Genomic DNA, 21,808 nt, shown 5'->3' with positions numbered 1-21,808 from the left:
TTGATGGACAATCTGTTCTTCCTTTCCCAAGTGACATTTGCCATGCAAGTCAAGCACCCTTGCGATTACAGCTTCCTTATAATTGTGGTCCTACAGTACTCCCGCAGTCTAAATATTTTTACCTATCAGATCCCTCCATCTCAATATAGGTTTGCCAGGAGAGTGAGGCTGAAGGAACCAGCCTACCAGAAATCCTTGAAAAATGGAACTCAAGCATTATTCTCCCTATTGGCCCAACTTATCTGACACTTTGTCACTTGTTCAGGCTCACCCCACTATTGCCCGAGAGATTACGCGCTGGATCCACTTTCCTTTTGAGATAACAAGGACTGCACAGATGCATCTGTGATGAAATACATCCAGTTTGCTAAAATGTTTGCATGATGGTGTCCAACATTATATGCCCCATAAAGCAGTACCATCTAAAACAGCACTCAGTAGAGCACATATTTCTGCCAGGCCGAACAGTATAAGTTTTGTATCCCACTGACAGGCCGGATCTGAATCTGGGCATGAACCAAGATCGAATCAACTTGTTCTTGTCACCTACCCAACTCATCCACCATGTTTCGTTCAAATCCGTCCACAACATTTGGAAATATTAAGCTGAACATCATTTTTGGCCACATCTCTCAATGGTGAAGAATCACTTAATAAAATTAGAACAGCACTTAGTAGAGCACATACTTCCACCAGGCTGACCAAATTTTTTTATTTTTTTTTGGATACTGAATCGAGGCTCGTGAAAGAGCTAACATTTATTCCACAAACAAATCAACCAGACAAACAAAACATACAAAAAGAGGGAGCGGAAGACAAGATTGGGAGAGGAGGGGAAGCACACAAACACAACACCTGAGAGCAGGGAGAAGCGCGGGAGGGAGAGGGCCTGGGGGGAGGAGGCGTGGGAAAGGGGGGGGGGGAAGAGGTATAAAACACAAGGAGACCAAGGACTTCCAGGAAAGAAGTTGGTATTTCAAAAAAGTGTAGGATTTGGGGTGAAATTAGCAGGGGTAGAAAAGATCAAGGTTTTGGATGGGGGAAGATAAGAGATGGTGGTGAACAGCTGTTTTAAAGACCTGGAGGGTGGAGTGGGATTGAAGAGAGTGAGGGAGTTTGTTCCAGAGGCGGGAGAAAAGAGGAATGAAGGAGTGAAGGTGAGCAGAAAGTCTTGATTTTGGCAGTTTACCTATAAGAGGGTTGCAGGCAGATCTTGTGCGACCTGTAGGAATATTTGGGGGACAGAGCCCAGAGAGAGCTGGGGGGGCAAGGCCAGAGAGGAGTCGGTAGAAGACGGAAAGACCACCAACCTGCCTGCGGTGAGTGGGTGAAAGGCCCTTGGAGTTAGCTTCATCGCGGGAGATTCCAATGATTCTGAACGCTTTGGTTTCAACAGCGTGAAGACGAGCTAGGTGTGAGGCAGGAGCACCAGCCCAGAGGGGAGAGCAGTATTCCATTGAGCTGCGGATGAAAGCCTTGTATGTGGTGAGGAGCTCAGGTGTGCCAAGGAAGGACTTCGCACGACGGAGGATGCCCAGTCGGCGACTGGCTTTGGAGGCCAGATTTGAAATGTGGTTTTCCCAGGAAAGATCATGGCAGATAGTGAGACCCAAAAGCTTGAGTGACAGAACTTCTTGGAGAGGATTATTCAGAAAGTGGATGGGAGGGTTGTCCAGTCGGTCTTTTCGGAGAGACATCGTAAGAGTGTGAGATTTGTCAGGATTGAAAGACATGTTCCACTTGTTTGTCCAGTCTGTGATTTTGTCCAGGTCTGCAGAGAGTGAGCAGGCTGCAGACTGCCGATCTGAGGGATGAGGAATGGAGCGACAGAGAGTAGAGTCATCGGCAAAGAGATAGAGAGGATTTTCAAGAGAGTCAGAGAGATCATTGATGAAGACCAGAAAAAGCACAGGGCCCAGGACACTGCCTTGGGGAACTCCAGCCAGAACGGGCAGAGGAGATGAGAGAAACCCATTCAGGGCCACACGTTGACTACGACTAGAGAGGAAGTCCGCCAGCCATGCATGGAGATTTCCATGGATACCAAAGGAGGAGAATTTGGTGAGCAGAGCGGGGTGCCAGACCGTATCGAAGGCACGTGATATGTCAAGGGATACAGCTCTAATTTCCTGTTTGTCATTGAGGACCTCCATCCATTGTTGAGAAAGCAGAAGTAGCATGTCCAGAGTAGAGTGACCAGGTCTGAAACCAAATTGATGGTCAGAGATCAAGCCATTGGAGAAGAGGAAAGATTTCATATCTGAAGCAATGATGGATTCCATGACTTTGCTGATAATAGGGAGAAGGCTGATTGGTCTGTAGTTGCTAGGATCTGTTTTTGCACCTTTTTGTGCAAAGCGGTGATGTTGGCTGATTTCCAAGCAGATGGCAGATGACCTTGAGCAAAAGAGAGGGCGAAGAGAACAGAGAGAGGGAGTGAAAGAGCGGAAGAACAGGATTTTAAGACCCGTGGGCTGATGCCATCAGGACCAGTTGCAGAATCAGAGTCGAGGGTTGACAGAAACTTTTCCACCTTGTCAGGAGGAAAGGACACAGAGTCCAGGAGCAGCTGGGTACGACTGGGTACGGTGGGTACAGAAAGAGATGGGTTTGGGACACAAGATTTAGAGGCAAACACAGAGTTGAGGCATTCAGCTTCACAGTGGGCAATTTACGTTTTGTATCCCACTGATAGGCCAGATCTGGATTTGGACCTGAACAAAATTATAATAGGCCAGTTCTTGTCACCTAACAATCTCATCCACCAAGTTTTATCATAACTTGTCCACAACTTTTTGAAATGTTATGCTATGTATCGTTTTTGACACCATCTCTCAATGGTGAAGAATCAATGAAAAATAAAAATAAACTCGTATCCGAATCTGGATTTGTATATTCACCGAAATCGAATAAATGATTTTTGATCATTCCTCGCCACCCTCCCAACCTGTACACCAGGTTTTGTCGAAATCCGTCGATAACGTTTTGAGACACAGTGTTATCTATTGTTTTTAGCCCCATCATCATTGCTGAAGAATCACTTTAAAAAGTTCTCGGATCCGAATCCAGGTTTGGATTTTCACCAGAATCGAATAATTTCTTCCTTGTCAAACACCCAAACAGTCCACTAATATTCATCCGAATCCGTCCACAACTTTTTCAGATATTGTGCTATAATTCGGTTTTGTCCCCATCTCTCAATGGTGAAAAATCAGCTTTAAAAATTATAGTATCCGGCTCCGGATCTTAACCAATATCTAATCAATTCTTCCTTGTTGCACACCTAACCTGTCCACCACATTGTGTCAGAATCCATCCACAACCTATTGGAGATATTCTGTTCACAGACAGCCAAACAGACAGACAGGAGTGAAAACATAACGCCGCCCACCTTCGGTGGCGGAGGTAATAACACAGGCCCGGTACACCAAGCCCTTTGTTTTAATGGTCAGATTGGTCTTTGAAGATGTTTTTGAAGATGGAAGATGGCTACAGTCTCTGAAGATCATCTCGAAAGGCATGTTTATATTTCAGTCAAACGGTCCATAGTTCCTCTTCGTCGTGTTTATATGTGCTTTGAATCCTCATGGGCAGTGCCATATATAAAGAGTCTGGCCATCTTTTGTTCTCTCCATGGAGCGCTCTGATTGGTCGATCACAGTCCCGTAGTTTCAAGGCGCCATGTTGGCCCCCCATTTGAACAACTCTTACTGCTCAAAGAATACAAGGATGGCTTTCTCGCCCATTGCTCGGACATTGCTTGGACATAGGAATGAAACTTCATCCATGAAGAGAGCTACTTTGGAGAGGTCGAAGGCCAGCTGAAAGGGAAGAACGTATTCGTGAAACCAGTTGAGGTAGCTGTGATGGCGATGTTCCTATTCCATCCTGCCATGATACAAAGGTTAAACTGTTTATAAAGTTATACACTGCGAGGCTACATATCTTTGCGTGGAAGCAACAAGACATTCAAAAGCGGAGAAATACATGACTCGAAATCTGGAGGCGAACTCAGCAGTAAAAATGCGGCTATCAGTGTCATGAAATAAAACTCATTGATCTGTTTCCACTGCTGAGTTTGACTGTGTTCATGTCGAGTGCTAGAATGCCGGACCACCATCGTATCACCATTGTCAGCGCTCGAATGCTAGATATCCCTCCATAGCATCATCAGCCGTATGTGCTCACAGGATGGCCTAGAGATACGCACACTCGAATGTAAAACATCTAACATGGGTTAGAATCCAGACCATGCTATAAAGTGACATCCCTGCGTTTCACAGGCAGTGTGTGTGTCATCACTCAGGTGGGCAATAAATGGGCATCCAGTCTGACAGCATTTGTTGGTGGACTTTAAAGATCCCATGGTGTCGTTAGTGAAGAGTAGGCGAGCTATCGGCAGCACCATGAACAAACTAGAACGGCACTCAGTAGCATACCTCTGCCAGGTGAACAGTTTACGTTTTGTATCCCAGAGTAGACCAGAAAATCACAACACAGAATCACATTAAATCAAAATCATCCGTCCACAACTTTTTGAGATATCTGGTATATATTATTTTTGGAGCCATCTCCCAATGGTGAAGAATCACTTAAAAGATTCTACTAGCTGGATCCGGATCCGGATCTTCCCCAAAATCGAATAGATTCTTCCTAGTCACACACAGAACCTGTCCACCAAGTTTCGTCTATATCCGTCCATAACTTTTTGAGATATCCTGCTATATGTTGGTTTTAGCCCTATCACTCAATGGTAAAGAATCACTTAAAAAATTAAATAATTCTCTTATCCGAATCCATATTCAGATCTTCACCAAAATGGAATCGATTCTTCCTTGTCACACACACAACCTCTCCACCAAGTTTCGTCCAAATCCGTCCATAACTATGAGATATCCTGCTTTGTATCGTTTTTGGCCCCATCTCCCAATGGTGAAAAATCACTTTAAAAATTCTAGTAGCCGAATGCGAATCCGGATCTTCACCAAAATCTAATAATTTCGTCCTTGTCACATATGCTACCTCTCTGCCAAATTTCGTCCGAATCCGTCCACAACTTTTTGGAGATATCCTGTTCACAAATAAATGGACAAACAAACAGACAGACAGACAGGGGTGAAAACATAACCCCCATCCGCTTTTGGTGGTTGAGGTAATTACAAATTCTTGCCTTAACGAATTGAACGTCAGGCCTATCCAGCTGGTTTGTGAAGACTTTTGCCAAACTTCCCCCAGCTGATCCTATAAGAGCGTGGCATATTAGTGGCCGTAAAGGAAGAAGAAAAGCATCATCAGCTGTATCTCACTGGTTGGCATCATGCATCATAGTGACATCAGTTTGGAAATTCTGGTTTTCATACTCTGTGTTTTGTCGCAAGTGTCATGCATTTTTTTTTTCATTCGTTCATACTATTGAATTTATTCACGATGCCCCAATTTGTGGCAATAAAATTCTGTCGTTTTTTAAATTTTGTCTCGTACAAATCCCCTAATGCCCTCAACACAAAGATATCGTTCCCTAATCCCCACATGCAAGCAAACATAACTTGATTGCCAGTGGAAATTCAGACTTTCCTCTCTCTCGTATGATGTCCAAGCTAGCCGTTTGATGTGTTCAATTACGACCGAGGTACTCTGAATTTGGCCGGAGCGAAAGCCAGCCGGCATGTACTAAATTAAATTGATTACAGGAGAAGTACTGAAAATATCAGCTTCGTTGGTGTTCAAAGGGTAGACAATGTCTCTATTCAAGATATCACCAAGTTTTATACTCGTAAAACGTATAATAATAATAATAATAATAATAATAATAATAATAATAATAATAATAATAATAATGCATTTATTTTATATAGCGCTTTTCAGGGAGCCCAAAGACGCTTTGACAGAGTGCAAAACATAATGCATAGCAAAACATAAAAACAATTGCAAAAAACAAGAATCAATAGGGAAATATTCAAAGCAAAAAGGAGGGAGAAGGAGAAGAGATAGTCAGGGGTTAAATGCTGTGGGTTAAATGTTGCATGAAGTGTTGAACAGGTGGGTCTTGAGTGATAGATTTGAATGTGGTGAGTGAGGAGGAGTCTCTGATGGTGTGAGGTAGTGAGTTCCAGAGGGTGGGAGCAGCGATGGAGAAGGCCCTGTCCCCCCAGGATCTGAATTTGGTCCGGATGGGGGGGGGGGGGGGGTCAGGAGGTTGGTACCAGCAGAGCGGAGGTTGTGGTTGGGAGTGTGTCTGGAGAGGAGGTCAGCCAGGTAGAATGGGGCCAGGTTATGGAGGGCTTTGTAGGTCAAGAGGAGGATTTTGTACTGGATTCTCTGGGAGATGGGGAGCCAGTGAAGCTTGTAAAGGACGGGGGTGATGTGGTCACGGGTCCGGGAATGGGTGAGTAGACGGGCAGCGGAGTTCTGAATGTATTGGAGTTTATTGGTGATTGTTGAGGGTGAACCATAGAGGAGGCTATTGCAGTAGTCCAGACGGGAGGTGATGAAGGCGTGGATGAGGGTTTCTGCAGCCATGGAGGAGAGGGATGGACGGAGACGGGCGATGTTTTTCAGGTGAAAGAAGGCTGTCTTTGTGATCTGTTTAGTGTTTTTGTCGAAGGAGAGGGTTTGGTCAAAGATGATGCCAAGATTCCGGATGTAAGGGGAGGTGGATACTGGGATACCGTCGATGTTGAGGGCAAAGTTATTGGTGGATTTTATGAGCGTTTTTGGGCCAATGATGATTATTTCAGATTTATCATAGTTAAGTTAAGTATACATCTGCAGCGATAAACATATTAGTACAAGTATGCACATCGGCTCCCATCTCTCTCGCACTATGCGCTCAATGGGCAGCGGGCTCGCTGGGTAGCAACATGATCCTTATGGTTCAGTTGGCCAGACTCGATATGCAGCACGGCTCATGAGTGGCGAACCTATCAGCAACTCTGTGCCATTCGCAAGATCCAAGCCAAGAAGCATCTGAGCTATACTTGGGGTGTTGTCAGAATCATGTTTTGGGCATTTGTCATGATACATTTTGCCAAGGAAACAAATATGTTTCTGTCGCCCAATTTAAGCGATATCAACATGCTTTTAGAGGCTTGTGGAATCATTCACTTCTCCATATCAGCACTGATCCTCTGACCTCTAACTACTCAAGTGCAAGTTTCTATCAGAGCATCCATAATTTTTCAATCTGCTACCATTACCTTTGCCTGAGGCAAACTCACACTCAGACTCAGACTAAAGTCAGATGCTGCATTCAATAACTCTCCTTCTCATTGTAGTCTCTGCCTTTGCAATGAGGAGACCACGACTCCAAACTGCCACTGCATTACCTGTGCTTGGGATGAATTTTCAATACATCTTCCGAACAGCTTCTCATCCATTTTATAGTTTTGGATAATGTCCATTCATTTTATGCTGGCAACTCACTCACTCCATCTCTCTGCCTCCAAACAGGCATACTAAAGCCTAAGAGGCTCCTTGCCATTGAGCATCCTTGTCGGAAGTGTGACGACACCTTCAGGAATGTTGAAAACCTTGAGCGCTTTGCTTTCTTCAGATCGCCAAAGATTCATCCATGAACCTCCAGACAGACAGTAAAAACATGGATGAATAGCCTCTTCCTATGCAGAAACCAAAGGGACTTTCCTCCTCAGGCAGTTTCTGCAGGACCTTGGTATGGACCTTAATGAAACATAATGAGAAATTGTCTCGCCAATTATCACAGTGGGCAAGGTCCCCTTTTTCGGGAATATTCATCAAAACCTCATCAGGCCTGACCATCGATACTCTTTTTTTTCAATCCACACTGTGTGGATAAGATCAATTTACAAACCTATTGGTATGCAAAATATTGCAAAAAGATCCAGTCTCTGATATTCAGAAAAAAAAATAAAAAATAAAAAATACATTTTCATCAAAGGCCAAATTGTACCAACAATTGGCATTAAAAAAGCATGCAAATTAATCACATTATTACTTACAGTAATCTACATGCAAGATGACGACAAATGTTCAATATTGAAAGCAGGCTAGCAATTGGCCCAAGTTTAATGGCTAAGCAATACCTGATCCAGTCACGCGGTGATAGTGGTGATAGAGGCTTCCTCGCAGCATGTGCACCCCTTTCAGTTACCGAGTGAGTTCGGCCATAACGCTGAGGGCAGCTCGAGTCGCAGGTAATATTGGAACGGACAGGGGAAAAAGAGGGAGCAGAGGGATGGAAAGAAGAGACAGAGAAGATAACCCACCACCGGAGGAAAGGCTAAAAATGTCCGAGAAGCAGAATGGTATGCAAAGGATGAGCTCAATAAAGGACACGTAAATTATTGCTGTCACACAAGCGCATGCATACACAAACCTTGGGTGAGTGGCATGCCTACATGGCATAAACACAACAACATGTGAATATTACACGCATACATCACAGAAGGTGAAGCTTGCCAGGACCAAGAAATAAAAATGCTACACTCCTCCAACTACACTGAATAATATTGATTCATAGTGAGTAAGCTTTTTGGAAAGAAATTCAAATTTTAATTCAATCTTGTATATGCCGGTTGATCATGCAAATGTCAAGAGACAAAATAAACTTTTAAAGCAAACAATAATGTTTTTCTTAAGTCTGGCAAGCGTTACACGCACAGAGAATGATGTCTTTCGGAAAGAAAAAAAAACTGCAGCAAAGGAGCAGATGTAAGATACAAGAAGCAATTATGATGGAAAAGCAAAAGATGAGACATTAAGATTACTTTAGAGAAAGGAGGGGAAAATAAAGGAGGAAAAGGATGGTAATGAGATTGGGGGAGATAATGAAAAAGGATAACAGAAAACAGAATGTTTTCTGCCAAACCACAATTGACGTCAGGCCAAGCAATGTCGACTTCACAGAGACTAGGAACAAGTCCGAGGTGACAAAAGACGGACAAACCAAATGCTACGTCCTTCACAACCCTCTTGTATGCGTGGGCCCCCTAACCCCACCCGACCCGTTACGGCACCGCAGCTCACTTTCGGATAGAGTGAGTGATGGAGGCCTGGCGCTGGAAAGCACTGGCACGCGGGCGGCTCTGTTCAGCAGGGGACGGTGCCCGCGGATGGTCCAACGGCAGGCTCACACTGCGTGTGTACACCGGCTGTTGCAACAGTGCGAACGACAATGAGGAGAAAAAAAAATGAAACGGCCAATGTGGGTGGCAATGGAACAGTAACATCAATACTCTTACTGTATCAAAACAAAGCAACAGAAAATAGTACAAGATCTAATCGTCTACAAGCAAATACAAACAAATAGAAAAGCTTGCTTAACATCTGCTCTGAACTATAACAGGTCTGAGACAAATGCAGAACACAAAAGGATGGAGATTTGTTGGATTTACACCACGAGGGCTGAAACACAGGACTATCACAAGCGGCAAGCTTGCCAGAAATGAACTAGCCAACAATTTGAACGCACCTTCGGAAAAAAAGAACAAAATTGAAAATGCTCATCCCATATGGTACCAACAAAATATGCAACTTGAAATTCTGGGTTGTTTTCAAACTTCTGTTGTGTTAAATTATATACTGACTTTGTAACCCTAATGCCCTTCAAATGATTCCTTTATCTTAAATTCAATAATCGGTCAGTTTTCTCACCACCGCCAATGGAGGCATCACGTGGCGTGAATGCTTCGGGCTCAGCAGGGTGCTGTTGAAGCTGCCCTCAACCAGGGCAGGTATTTGGATAGTGTTGACACAATGGCCTGCTCTTTTTTAATGGTAATTCAAACATGGTATCAAATGTAATAACAACGACATTAGTAAAATTGTATTAGCCTTCCAAGCAAGTATTAGCCTTCTTAGCTCTTTCACGTATTGTGTGTTCCCCCAGCATTGTTGCTCCTCCAGCTCTCTCTGGGCTCTGTCCCCCAAATATTCCTACAGGTCGCACAAGATCTGCCTGCAACCCTCTTATGGTTAAACTGCCAAAATCAAGACTCTCTGCTCACCTTCACTCCTTCATTCCTCTTTTCTCCCGCCTCTGGAACAAACTCCCTCACTCTCTTCAATCCCACTCCTCCCTCCAGGTCTTTAAAACAGCTGTTCACCGCCATCTCTTATCTTCCCCCATCCAAAACCTTGATCTTTTCGACCCCCGCTAATTTCACCCCAGATCCACTTTTTTGAAATACCAACTTCCTTCCTGGAAGTCCTTGCAGTATCCTTGTGTTTTATACTTCTCCCACCCCTCCCCCCCTTCCCACGCCTCCTCCCCCCAAGCCCTCCCACAGATCTCTCGATGTCCCTGCTCTCAAATGTTGTGTTTGTGTGCTTCCCATTCTCTCCCCATCTTGTCTACCGCTACCCTTTTTATATGTTTTGTGTGTCTGTTTGATTTTTTGTGTGATAAATGTTAGCTCTTTCACGAGCCTTGATCCTATATACAAAAAAATAATAGTAATAATAATAATAATAAAGCAAGGATGGCTGGAAGCCTCTTGTTCTTGCTGGTGGTTTTGTTGTTATCCCACCACATTTTTGATACGACAAAATGTCACAGGGTTGATACAAGTCTTGAAGTGCACTACATATCCTCAAACGAAGGTGATTGGTTTAAACTTAAAAGCTTGAATCTACAAGAAAAAAATAGCTGTCAAAGCTGTTGAATAATTAATCAGCTATCCAACGCCTCATGGCATTTTCCGGGAAGCTTTTTTAAATTTCATAGATTTTCAGAACCGCAGAATCGATCAATCAGAACTTCACATACAGTAAATCATGGATGGACTGGAGGTCTCCTTGGTAACTGAAGCAACCTGAAGGTATCGCTTGACATCCTTCTTGTTGGTTGTTTTCTTTGATGGGCGGGTCCCCTGCACGAGGTGTGCACGAGTTCACCTAAAGTCGAAGCACACTGACTGAACTGCTGACCAAGTATCTCTGCTGGTAAAGGTAAGTTTAGCAATTTCAGAGATAATATCTTGGGCTGATACACATAGGTTAGAGTTAGTACTCCGGTCCCGGTGTGTACCCCGGTTTAGAATAGGTACACCGTATCCCTGCGTGTCGTGTCGTAAGAGGCGACTAAAAGGGTTGGCGTCAGGAAGGGCATCCGGCCAGAAAAAACATTGCCTCAAAAGAGAACCATGACAATTGCAACTACATATGGGCAAGGTACAGCCCGAAGTACCCCGTGAGGCCCACACCCTCTCGTCAAAACTCAAGGTGGGGAACCGGATCGAAGTAAGGGTGGAAATCACTCCCTTTATGACGGCGAAATGTCTGATGCCCGACGTGGAGATCGGTTTCTGAGGTTTGGGACATGGAATGTAGGGACAATGACAGGGAGATCAGGAGAAGTGGTGGAAGTATTGGTCAGAAGAAGAGTGGACATATGTTGTGTGCAAGAGACGAGATGGAAGGGAAGTGGTGTGAGAATGGTGAAGGGTAGGCAGGGACAGAAATACAAGTTTGTGTGGCAAGGGTGCCCGGAGGGCGTGAATGGTGTTGGTGTCCTGTTTTCTGAGGAGTTTGTAGACAGGGTGGTGAGTGTGACTAGAGTGAGTGATAGGATGATGATGGTGAAAATTATGATTGGAAAGCTCTTGGTGAACGTCATCTCGGGATATGCTCTGCAGGTTGGTCGGAGCGATGAAGAGAAGGACAAGTTCTGGTGTGCAATAGAGAAGCTGATTGAAAATGTGAAAGATGAGGAAGTTGTTGTAGTAGGAGGAGACCTAAATGGACATGTGGGAAGGAGTATGGACGGTTTTGAGGGAGTTCATGGGGGTTACGGATATGGTGTGAGAAATGGAGAAGGTGAAAGGATTTTCGAGTTTGCTGATGGAGCCGATTTGTTGATTTGTAATACTCAGTTCCAGACAGAGGATAATAAGCTTGTTACATACACGTCAGGTGGGTCGATGACAACCGTGGACTACCTGATGGTGCGTAGGCGAGATAGGGGGAACCTCCGGGACACAAAGGTGATCCCGGCGGAGGAGGCTGTTTCACAGCACCACTTGGTTGTCTGTGACATAAGGGTGAAAGGTGCGAGGAGAGCTCGGCAGGTGAAGTACGAACCGAGAATGAAGGTGTGGAGGTTGAAAGAGGTGACAGTAAGGGAGGCATTAAAAGAGAGGCTGAGTAGGGCAGAGGATGATGTGGTTGAGCTTGAAAGTGGTTGGATTTCAATGAAAGATAGTCTGTTGGGAGCCGTTGGTGAGGTATGTGGATGGACAAAAGGACCAACGAGGCACTCGGAAACATGGTGGTGGGATGATGAAGTTGGAAAGAGGATTGACGAGAAGAGGAAGAAGTTCAAGGAGTGGCAGAAGGCGAAGGGTATGTGGGCAGAAAAAGCAGAGCATGAAAGTTATAAGGCAGCCAAGAAGGCTGCAAAGAAAGAGGTAGCAAAGGCGCAGGAGGCATGTAGGAAAATGTTCGGAGAACGCCTGGATTCGGAAGAGGGTCAGAGAGTGGTATTCAGGATTGCAAAGCAGATAGCGAAAGAGAGGTGTGATGTGATGGGGGTGAGTTGCTTGAAGGATGAAGTGGGACAAATCGTTGTCGACCCAGATGGAATTAAAGGAAGATGGAAAAGATATATGGAAATGCTGTTGAATACAGAGAATGAATGGGATGGCAACATAGAGAGTAACCCAGTTTTAGGACCGGCAGAGAAGATAACTGAGAAGGAAGTTGAGGAAGCGATAAAAGCAATGAAGGGTAGAAAAGCGGGAGGGCCGACGGGAGTTGTGGGAGATATGTTGAAGGCAGCAGGAAGTTGGGGTGTGAAGAGAATGACAGAGATCTGTAATCTGGTGGTGAAGGAAGGCCGCATTCCAGTGGCTTAGGAACTGAGTACCCTCGTCCCTCTATACAAGGGGAAAGGTGACCCTCTGGACTGTGGCTCGTATCGAGCGATAAAGTTATTGGAGCATGGAATGAAGGTATTGGAAAGGGTGTTGGAGAGGAGGATAAGGAAGAAAGTGAAGATTGACAAAATGCAGTTTGGATTTATGCCAGGAAGAGGAATGACAGACGTGCTTTTCATTGTAAGGCAGTTGCAGGAGAAGTACATGGAGAAGAGGAAGAAGTTGTTTCTTGGGTTTGTTGATATGGAGAAAGCATTCGATAGGGTTCCACGTGAAGTAGTGACATGGGCATTGAGGAAGTTCGGAGTTTTGGAATGGTTGATCAGAGTAGTGATGGCAATGTACAAAAGAGTGCGCACAGCTGTAAGGATGAAGGACGGGAACAGTGGCGAGTTTGAGGTGAAGGTGGGAGTGCATCAGGGGTCGGTACTAAGTCCACTACTATTTGTAGCTGTGATGGAGGTGCTGGCTCAGAACGTAAAGGAGGGTTTACCATGGGAGTTGTTGTATGCAGATGATCTGGTGTTGATTGTGGAAAGTATGGATGGACTGAAGGAAAAGATGAACAAGTGGAAGGAATGTATGGAGACAAAAGGTCTGAAGGTGAATATCGGAAAGACGAAGGTAATGGCAAGTGGTAAAGCATGTGGTGAGGTGGAAAGAACTGGTAAGTGACCATGTGCTGTGTGCAGGAATGGTGTCGGAGTGAACTCCATTCAATGTACAACGTGCGCTGAGTGGGTTCATCAAAAATGTAGTGGTCTGAGAGGGTCAGTAACCAGTGTGGCAGCTACATTCAAATGTAAGGGGTGCACAGAGGGAGCTGCAGATGGAGGAAATGTTGAGTTGGATCTTGGCGACGGCATGAAGCTGAAAGGTGTGAAAACATTTTGCTACCTCGGAGACGTGCTGAATGGAGAAGGTGGATCAGACTCGGCAACGGTTGCTCGAGTGAGATGTGCATGGAAGAAGTTTCGGGAACTGAGTGGCGTGCTGATGAGGAGGGGAGTGTCGTTGAAGCTGAAGTGAAAGGTGTGTGCTGCATGTGTGAGAAGTGTTATGATTTATGGGAGCGAGACATGGGTAAAGAACGTAGAGCAGCAACGAAGGCTGGAAAGGGTGGAAATGCGAATGGTTCGGTGGACGTGTGGAGTATCGTTGAGAGAGAGAAAGACAAATGATGAATTGTGAAAGATGATGGGAATAGAGCCTGTGATTGATGCTGTGAAGAGAAAACAGGTTGAGATGGTTTGGTCATGTGTTGAGGAAGGATGAAAGTGACTGGTTGAGAAGAGTGATGGAAATGAATGTAGAAGGAAGTAGAGGACAGGGAAGACCGAGAAAGACATGGCTAAAGATGGTGGAAGAAGAAATGCGGGCAAGGGGGTTAACAAGGAGAGATGCAGAAAATAGGGCAAAATGGAGAAGATTGTCATGGGGACCGCAAGGCTAACCCCCACTCTAGCAGGGAAAATGGCCTTAAAATGCATGTTGTTTGTTGGTGTTTGCTGATACACATAGGACTACAGACTCTTCCTTGAGCTTTACAATGGCACATATTCGGCAGGTAGTGTCCATGGAGTTTGGGGCATTGTGGCTGGCGAAATCGCATGGGATATTGGTGGATCCAGCAAGGTGTGGTTGGTTCTGTCTGACTAGCAAGGTGGTTCTGACCCAAGCATGCCCATAGTGGATCTGGTATACACACGTATTCCATGGAAATGTGCGTCTATCCTGCAATACTTCATGGAATGGTGGAATAACGGAATTTGGTGGAAGGCACTTGTGAGATCAGTGGGAATGAGATACTTCCACTGAGAAATTTTGCGGAGGGTGGCGTCTATGCTTGGCATAAGAGAGGGTTTGTATTTACTGCACCAGCCTACGTCAGCAAAGGCTGCGACAAGGCGAATACAGCCATTGGGCTTCTTGATCAGGAATGAGAGATTCAGGTACTCAACGGTTATACACATATCTTCCTGGTGGGCAAGGACACCAAGTATTTCCAGATCATCAAAATTGTGTTGCAGTTCACCTAGCTTATCATGCGCATAGTGTCAGATGGCATTTGCATTGTGGTGGCTTCACTAGACCCATGTTAACAACAGCCTCAAAGAGGCCAGCAGTGCCACTGTAGCTTTGGAACACTGGGTCAAACACATTATCATATTCTTCAAGGAGGGCACAAAACCTCAATCACATGTCAGGAATGAATGTGTCGTCTGGGTTGAGGGAGACAGTTGCAGAGTATTGTGAGGGCAAAGAGGGTGTGTATTTAACCTGAGGGGAATTAGTCTTGGTTTTCCGCATCTGGGTACTGAGCATCTATAAGCATATTGGTGTTAATGGGGTATGGACACTGGGCAGATGTGGAAAAACTGCTCCTGTTTGAGAGCTTTGGGTTCATTGGTTAAGTCGGGGACCTGAACCTTCCCACTGATGCTATGAATGATACAAGGAGGGGGTCAGAGCTGAATGGCTTGCAATGACCATGCAACAAGGGCATCCATTTGAGGTTTGAGTGCGAATATAGAATCAACACTTGAAATGTCGTTTGGAAGCTCCACTTCAATAAAATCTCCAGGCCACGCATTTGGCGTGTGAGGGTGGGGTACATAATATATGAGCTTGGCGTATGGTATGGTGACCAAGACTCGTCCCCTGGGAATTGTACACGTACGTGGTGGCATCACCCAAGATAATTTTATGCTTAGCAGGGCAAATTGGGATGCCATTGATCTCCATGAAAGGTGTCCATGTTGGTAACTCCATGTCAAGGTTCTCAACCACCAATCGGAATTCTCTTCCATCGCGTGTAAGTGTGAGTCTGGTCTCGCCATCAATTTGAAGAGGGGAGGACCCATCTGCCTGATGAGCAGACTGAGCTTTTCTGAATCTTGGCTTCTAGGTTGTTTGTCGTGATTGTGCAAATCAGGTTTCCTGTGACACCACTGTATTGTCGATGATAACCCGGGCAGTGTGGTAACCATGGAAGGTATGTAGATACGGTTTACTAGCGAACATCGACATGAAGGGTAGTGGAAAGTTTTGGGTGATCCGTATTGTCAACCTCATCTACATAGGTCCATGTTAAGTCTCCTGGCTCGTCGTCTGACTCTTCAAATATGCCAGCTACTTGGCATGCTCCAGCAATGTACCTATGATCTCATTTGGGGATGTACGGACACTCACTGAGGAAATGGTGGTAATCGGTATGACCCACTTGTTTGCAGAGTGGACGGGACTTCATAAACTTGTTAGGACGGGTCTCCGGTAAGACTTGCCTTGGTTGTGGCAATGGAAATGATACCGGGTGGGCAACTTGTGGTTGAGAGATTGAGGTACACATGGACCTTGCACCTTCAACAGTGTGGAGCTCATCTAATATCGAGTCAAATCCTCAGATATCTCTGGCTTTATGGAGGTTAAGGTGTGGGACCACAGTTCGGTTCCATAGCATTGATTAATGAGTACGGAAGCCCACTGTGGATAAGGCACAGCCATATGAGCAAAACAAAGTTCTCCAGTGACTGATATAGCTCCTGTTCTTCAGTGACAACCTGATTGTGGTGGAAGATGCCACCATCTCATCATAGCAAGTTATCCTCCACAAATGCCATGAGGCGTTGGTACAAGTCTTCGGGGCACAACCCGGGATTATGGCGTATTACAGCAAAGTCAATGAAGTGTACACCTGTTGAATGGAATGAGCTTGTTGACGTTTATGTTGTTTGGCTTCAAGCAGTTTCATGGAACTTCACGAACAAAAAGTTCCACCAGGAACTGGAAGCATGCACAAACTCCTGCCTCACACCTACCTCGGCTTCACGCGGTTGAAACCAAAGCATTCATAATCATTGGAATCTCTCGCGATGAAGCTGATTCTGAGGGGCTTTCTCTCTCTCTCACCGGAGGCAGGTTGGTGGTCTTTCTGTCTTCCACCGACTCCTCTCCGGCCTTGCTTCCCCTGCTCTGTCTGTGCTCTGCCCCCCAAATATTCCTGCAGGACGCACAAGATCTGTCAGCAACCCTCTTATGGTGAAACTGCCAAAATCAAGACTCTCTGCTCACCTTCACTCTTTCATTCCTCTTTTCTCCCGCCTCTGGAACAATCTCCCTCACTCTCTTCAATCCCTCTCCTCCCTCCAGGTCTTTAAAACAGCTGTTCACCACCATCTCTTATCTTCTCCCATTCAAAACCTTGATCTTTTCTACCCCCGTTAAAACACCCCAAATCCACCTCTTTCAATCCCCAACTTCTTTCCTGAAATTCCTCGTAGTGTTCATTTGCTTTATACCATGTACCCCTCCTCCCCCTTCCACAGATCTACCGACGTCCCTGTCCTCTACTGTTGTTGTGCTTGTGTGCTTCCCTCTATCTCTCCCCACCCCCCTCTTATCTCCCGCTCCCTTCATTGTATGCTTTATGTGTCTGTGCACGTTTTCATGCTCAATGTGTTAGCTCTTACACGAGCCTGAATTCTGCATTCAAAAAAAACCAATAAAAAAACGTATTTTTGTAAACAAAAATTGCAAAAAAATGAAACAACATGAATGTCAACACAGTTTTTTGCTCTTGTAAGAACGGCATATTGGGTTAAGCCTTCAGAAATCGAAAACTATTCTCAAAACAAATTAATACTAGTGTGAAGTCGATGACGTGCCTCCACAAATCCCTATGCTTCACACCAAAAGCAAAGTTGAAAGATGGTAAAAACTTCCACCAGGAACGACCAAATATCAAATTTTGAGTTACATTATTTTGTTTCTGTTTTGACCCCTGTGACCACAAATCCCCACCCATGGGGCATGAACCGGGGGTCAAATCAAAGAAATCGTTACATATGTCATGCGTCCCCCAATGCTGATTGCACATATACAAAGTTAAATTTAAAAATGTTTTAAAATGTGTCTGTATTTTTTTTTTTGCATTGTTAAAAAGGTAAAAGTTAAAAGGTAAAGATGAGTATTAAAAAGGAAGGATTATCAAATTAGTTCCCCAAAAAAAGTCTTGGGCACCTTGCCCAACCGATACCAATTTAGAATGTGAAAAAAAAAGAAAAGAAACGTCAACTATTACACAAAATTCCATCTACTGCATCATGAAATTAAATGGCAGGCAGCCGATACCTATAATATTGCATCAACAGCTTTAATGCAGCAGGCATCGAGCATCAAGGTACAAAGACAAAGTTGAGGGATGCAAGCTTGGTGACAATAGATAGCATAACGACCTTGGTGGCACGGCCATCAGGTGGAATTGAGATTGTCAGTCCTGCCGGCTTCTTCTTCTGAAGTATCGAAAAACTCCCACCACCGTCCTCCATCGCTTCACCGTTACAGGAGCCCACCTGCTACAACCGTACTTCTCTCACGCCTTGCAGCCGTCTTTTGAGCTCCACACAAAGCAGTAAATGACCTGCTTTCATCACGTGAACAGTGGTGGGTAGGGAGGAGTGGAGGAAAAATGTCATTAACGCAAAGTGAAGGGCTCATCAAGACTCAGTACGTAGGAATATATCTATAAATCAGATATGATGCAAGACAACCAATTTCTCTTTCATTGCAGAGATTTGAGGCTCGGAATGGAACACACACACACACACACACACACACACACACACACACACACACACACACACACACACACACACACACACACACACACACACACACACACACACACACACACACACACACAATTACAGGACAGTCTGGTTATATTCCATGTACTGTACCGTGAAAATGTACAACAGTCAGAGCAATTTGAGTTCAACTTTGACATTTGAACTCAAATCACACTGACATAGCAATTACACCTGCATCGCAACTATTAATACGGCAAAGTGTTTCAAAGTCGTGTGCATCTTTCAAGGGACCAGAGAATATGGAGTTCCATACAAGTTCCGGGTTTGCACCAGCAATGATGATGCCAGAAATAAACAAAAATCAAATAGCTTTGTTGTAATGTGCTCCAAATGAGACATTGCAGGTGTCTTCAACTGAATCTTCGTGCAAACACCATCGCCAAGATGATATAATATGGTGTTTGCTTGTTCATGATAAACAAATATATAGTTATTTTGTGTGGAAATCGAGTGAGGAAGGTGCTTCGCAGTGAGGAACATTCGTGTCTCTAAGCTGTCTAGCCTGGGTTTGAATCCCGACACAGCTATAACCTGTCATCCCGGTGTTTCACAGGCAGGGCGATTCATCAATGTGTGTGCCGTCCCTCGGATGAACGTTAAACTGGCGTCCTATTTGAAAACATTCGTTGGTGGATGTTAACGATCCCATGGTATCCTTTACAAAGAGTTTCGCCGGCACCACAAACAAATTACAATTTCCTGCCCTAACCAGCAGAGGGCACTGCATCAGTGGCACAGCCGCACCCTCTGCCAATGACAATACCCCGCAACCTTGAGCTGCACATGAACGAAGAACAGTGATGAAAATCCAAAGGAAACCAATGGATGAGAGAGAATGTTTTTGGATGAGAACATAAAAACATCGGGGCAATACCCCTGGCGCTCATGTGGTAGAATAAACAGTATACTGCACTGCAAAACAGTAAACAGTATAAACAGTATATATAAACAGAAGACTAAGGGTATTTTAAACCAATTTCAATGGTTGCTGGAAGACAGGGCAACATGTAGAATCATACCAACAGAATCATAAGACTTTAAACAAACAAACAAAAAAAATACCTATCTTGGGCAGGCAACCCCCCATCCCCAAACCCCATATACCTCCTAAGACCCCAATTTTTCGAATGCCTTGAACAAACATTGGTACATCATGGGTTATTGAGGTTGTGGTGAAGTTTCATCGAAATTGCGTGTGTAGTTTCTGAGAAGAAAGCAAATACGGGCAGTCCCCGGGTTACGAACGCCAGACTTACGAACGCCCGTACTTATGTACCGACCTCCGTAAAGCCTATTATTTAAAAAATAACGTTTTTAAACCCAAATTTTTTTATTTTTATTTTTTGGTTGTATACAGAATCTAGGCTCGTGAAAGAGCTAACATTTACCACACAGAAAAAAAAAATCAAACAGACACACAAAGTATATAATAATGGGACCGGTAGACAAGAGAAATATGAGAAAAGCTCTGTTCAAGCAACCCTTGATGTTTACTTTAAGAAAATTGACCAGCACCAGGTCCATCCTCTCCAGCACCAGTTCCATCCTCTCCAGCACCAGGCCCATCCTCTCAAACACCAGGCCCATCATCTCGGAGAGATATATCAAGGTATGATCGTTTTGAAGGAACTGCGCTCCAACGCGAGTCGAAAGAATTGACGCGACCAAAGACGGAATTCGTCCGAGTTGCTTTATTGAAACAAAACAGCTCAGGTATTCTGACAAGCCCGTTTATCGGGCAGCAATATATATACACATTTATGTCGGGAAGTTTGCCCGGCAAAAGCTATACCGGGCATGCCCGGGTGTCAAGGGCGAGCCTTGGAAAGGCGAGTCTGGACCTGCCCGGGCGTGTTTGGCTGCGGCCTGGGAAGTCGAGCCTGGGCGTGCCCAGGCGCTCTGGACGAGCCCTGGAAAGGCGATAGCGGGCATGCCCGGACGCTCTGGGCGAGCCCTGGAAAGGCGATAGCAGGCATGCCCGGACGCTCTGGGCGAGCCCTGAAAAGGCGATAGCGGGCATGCCCGGACGCTCTGGGCGAGCCCTGGAAAGGCGAGAGCGGGCATGCCCGGGAAAGACGAGACCGGGCGTGCCCGGGAGGTTCGGGCGTGCCCGGGAACAGTGAGTCCGGGCATGCCCGGGAGAGGCGCGTCTGGCCGTGTTCTGGCCGGTGCAAGGCGATTGTGTGCATCCAGCGGTAACCGCTACACACGCCCCTCCAGAATCGACCTGCACCGGCAGGGTCAATTTAAGGGGGGTCCGGATGACCCGGCCGAAGCGACCCCTGGAGGGTCGTGGGGAGGGGTCCGACGTGGTGGTGGGTGGTCGAGCGGGGGGAACTGTGGACGGGGGGCGGCCTCGCCGCGGAGGAAGGGCCAACCGTGGTGGTCGGTCGACGTCCATGTGCGCCGGTTTGAGGCGGTCCACAGAAATCTGGTCCGGCCGGCCGCCGAAGTCGACGATGAAAGACTTGTCGCCCTGTCGCAGGACCCGGAAGGGCCCGTCGTACGGCGGCTGGAGTGGCCCCCGGTGCGCGTCATGACGCACAAAGACGTACTCCGCTGTGCGAAGCGCCGGGGGGACGTAGGACTGGGGGCCACCGTGGCGGGACGTCGGCACGGGGGCAAATCGTCGGGCGGCCTCCTGGAGGTCCGAGCGCTGGCGAGCGGCGGACCAGGGACTGGTAGCGTCGGGCACGAATTCGCCCGGGACGCGGAGCGGCTGGCCGTAGACGAGCTCGGCGGCGGACGCCTGGAGGTCTTCCTTGGGGGACGTGCGAAGGCCCAAAAGAACCCACGGCAGCCGGTCGGCCCAACCGTCGTCCTGAAGGCCGGCCATGAGTGCGGCCTTCATGGAGCGGTTAAACCGCTCACACAACCCGTTGGCTTGGGGGTGGTAGGCCGTGGTGCGGTGCAGTGTGACCCCCAACGAACGGGCGACCGCGCCCCAAAGCTCAGACGTGAACTGTGGGCCGCGGTCGGCCGAGATGTCCGCTGGTGCGCCGAAGCGCGCGACCCAGGTGGCGATGAACGCCTGCGCCACGTCGGCGGTGGTGGTGGAGGCGAGGGGCACGGCCTCCGGCCACCTGGTGGTCCTGTCCACCATGGTGAGCAGGTGGGTGAACCCCCGCGAGGGGGGCAGGGGACCCACCAGGTCCACGTGGACGTGCTCGAAACGCCGTTCAGGCACGGCGAAAGGTGCCAGCGGGGCCTGGGTGTGGCGGTGGACCTTGACCCGCTGGCAGGCCGTGCAGGCGTTGGCCCAGTCGCGGATGTTTCGTCGAAGGCCGTGCCAGACGAAACGCGCCGACA

General features: G+C 46.4%; 1 protein-coding gene across 9 annotated transcripts in view; it reads right to left on the bottom strand.

Annotated features, from left to right (window-relative positions):
* Window positions 1-21,808, bottom strand: part of RHBDF1 (rhomboid 5 homolog 1) — a 162,831-nt gene that overhangs the window by 103,680 nt on the left and 37,343 nt on the right. For 5 of the 9 annotated variants that reach the window (XM_068113736.2, XM_068113677.2, XM_068113679.2 and 2 more), the window contains 3 exons: window positions 18,086-18,270; window positions 9,004-9,128; window positions 8,061-8,159 (listed from right to left, as the gene is read on the bottom strand). In XM_068113736.2, the coding sequence (XP_067969837.1) occupies window positions 8,061-8,159; window positions 9,004-9,128; window positions 18,086-18,178 (317 nt within the window). In that variant the 5' untranslated portion in view covers window positions 18,179-18,270. Of the gene's footprint in view, window positions 1-8,060; window positions 8,160-9,003; window positions 9,129-18,085; window positions 18,274-21,808 lie in introns of all 9 variants that reach the window. The other 4 variants (XM_068113688.2, XM_068113698.2, XM_078773564.1 and 1 more) reach the window with 3 other exon arrangements.

Source organism: Myxine glutinosa, chromosome 1 (genome assembly GCF_964187855.1).
Source record: "Myxine glutinosa chromosome 1, kmMyxGlut1.1, whole genome shotgun sequence".
In the NCBI taxonomy this organism is placed as follows: domain Eukaryota; kingdom Metazoa; phylum Chordata; class Myxini; order Myxiniformes; family Myxinidae; genus Myxine; species Myxine glutinosa.
This window is presented reverse-complemented; position numbering and strand designations above follow the sequence as displayed.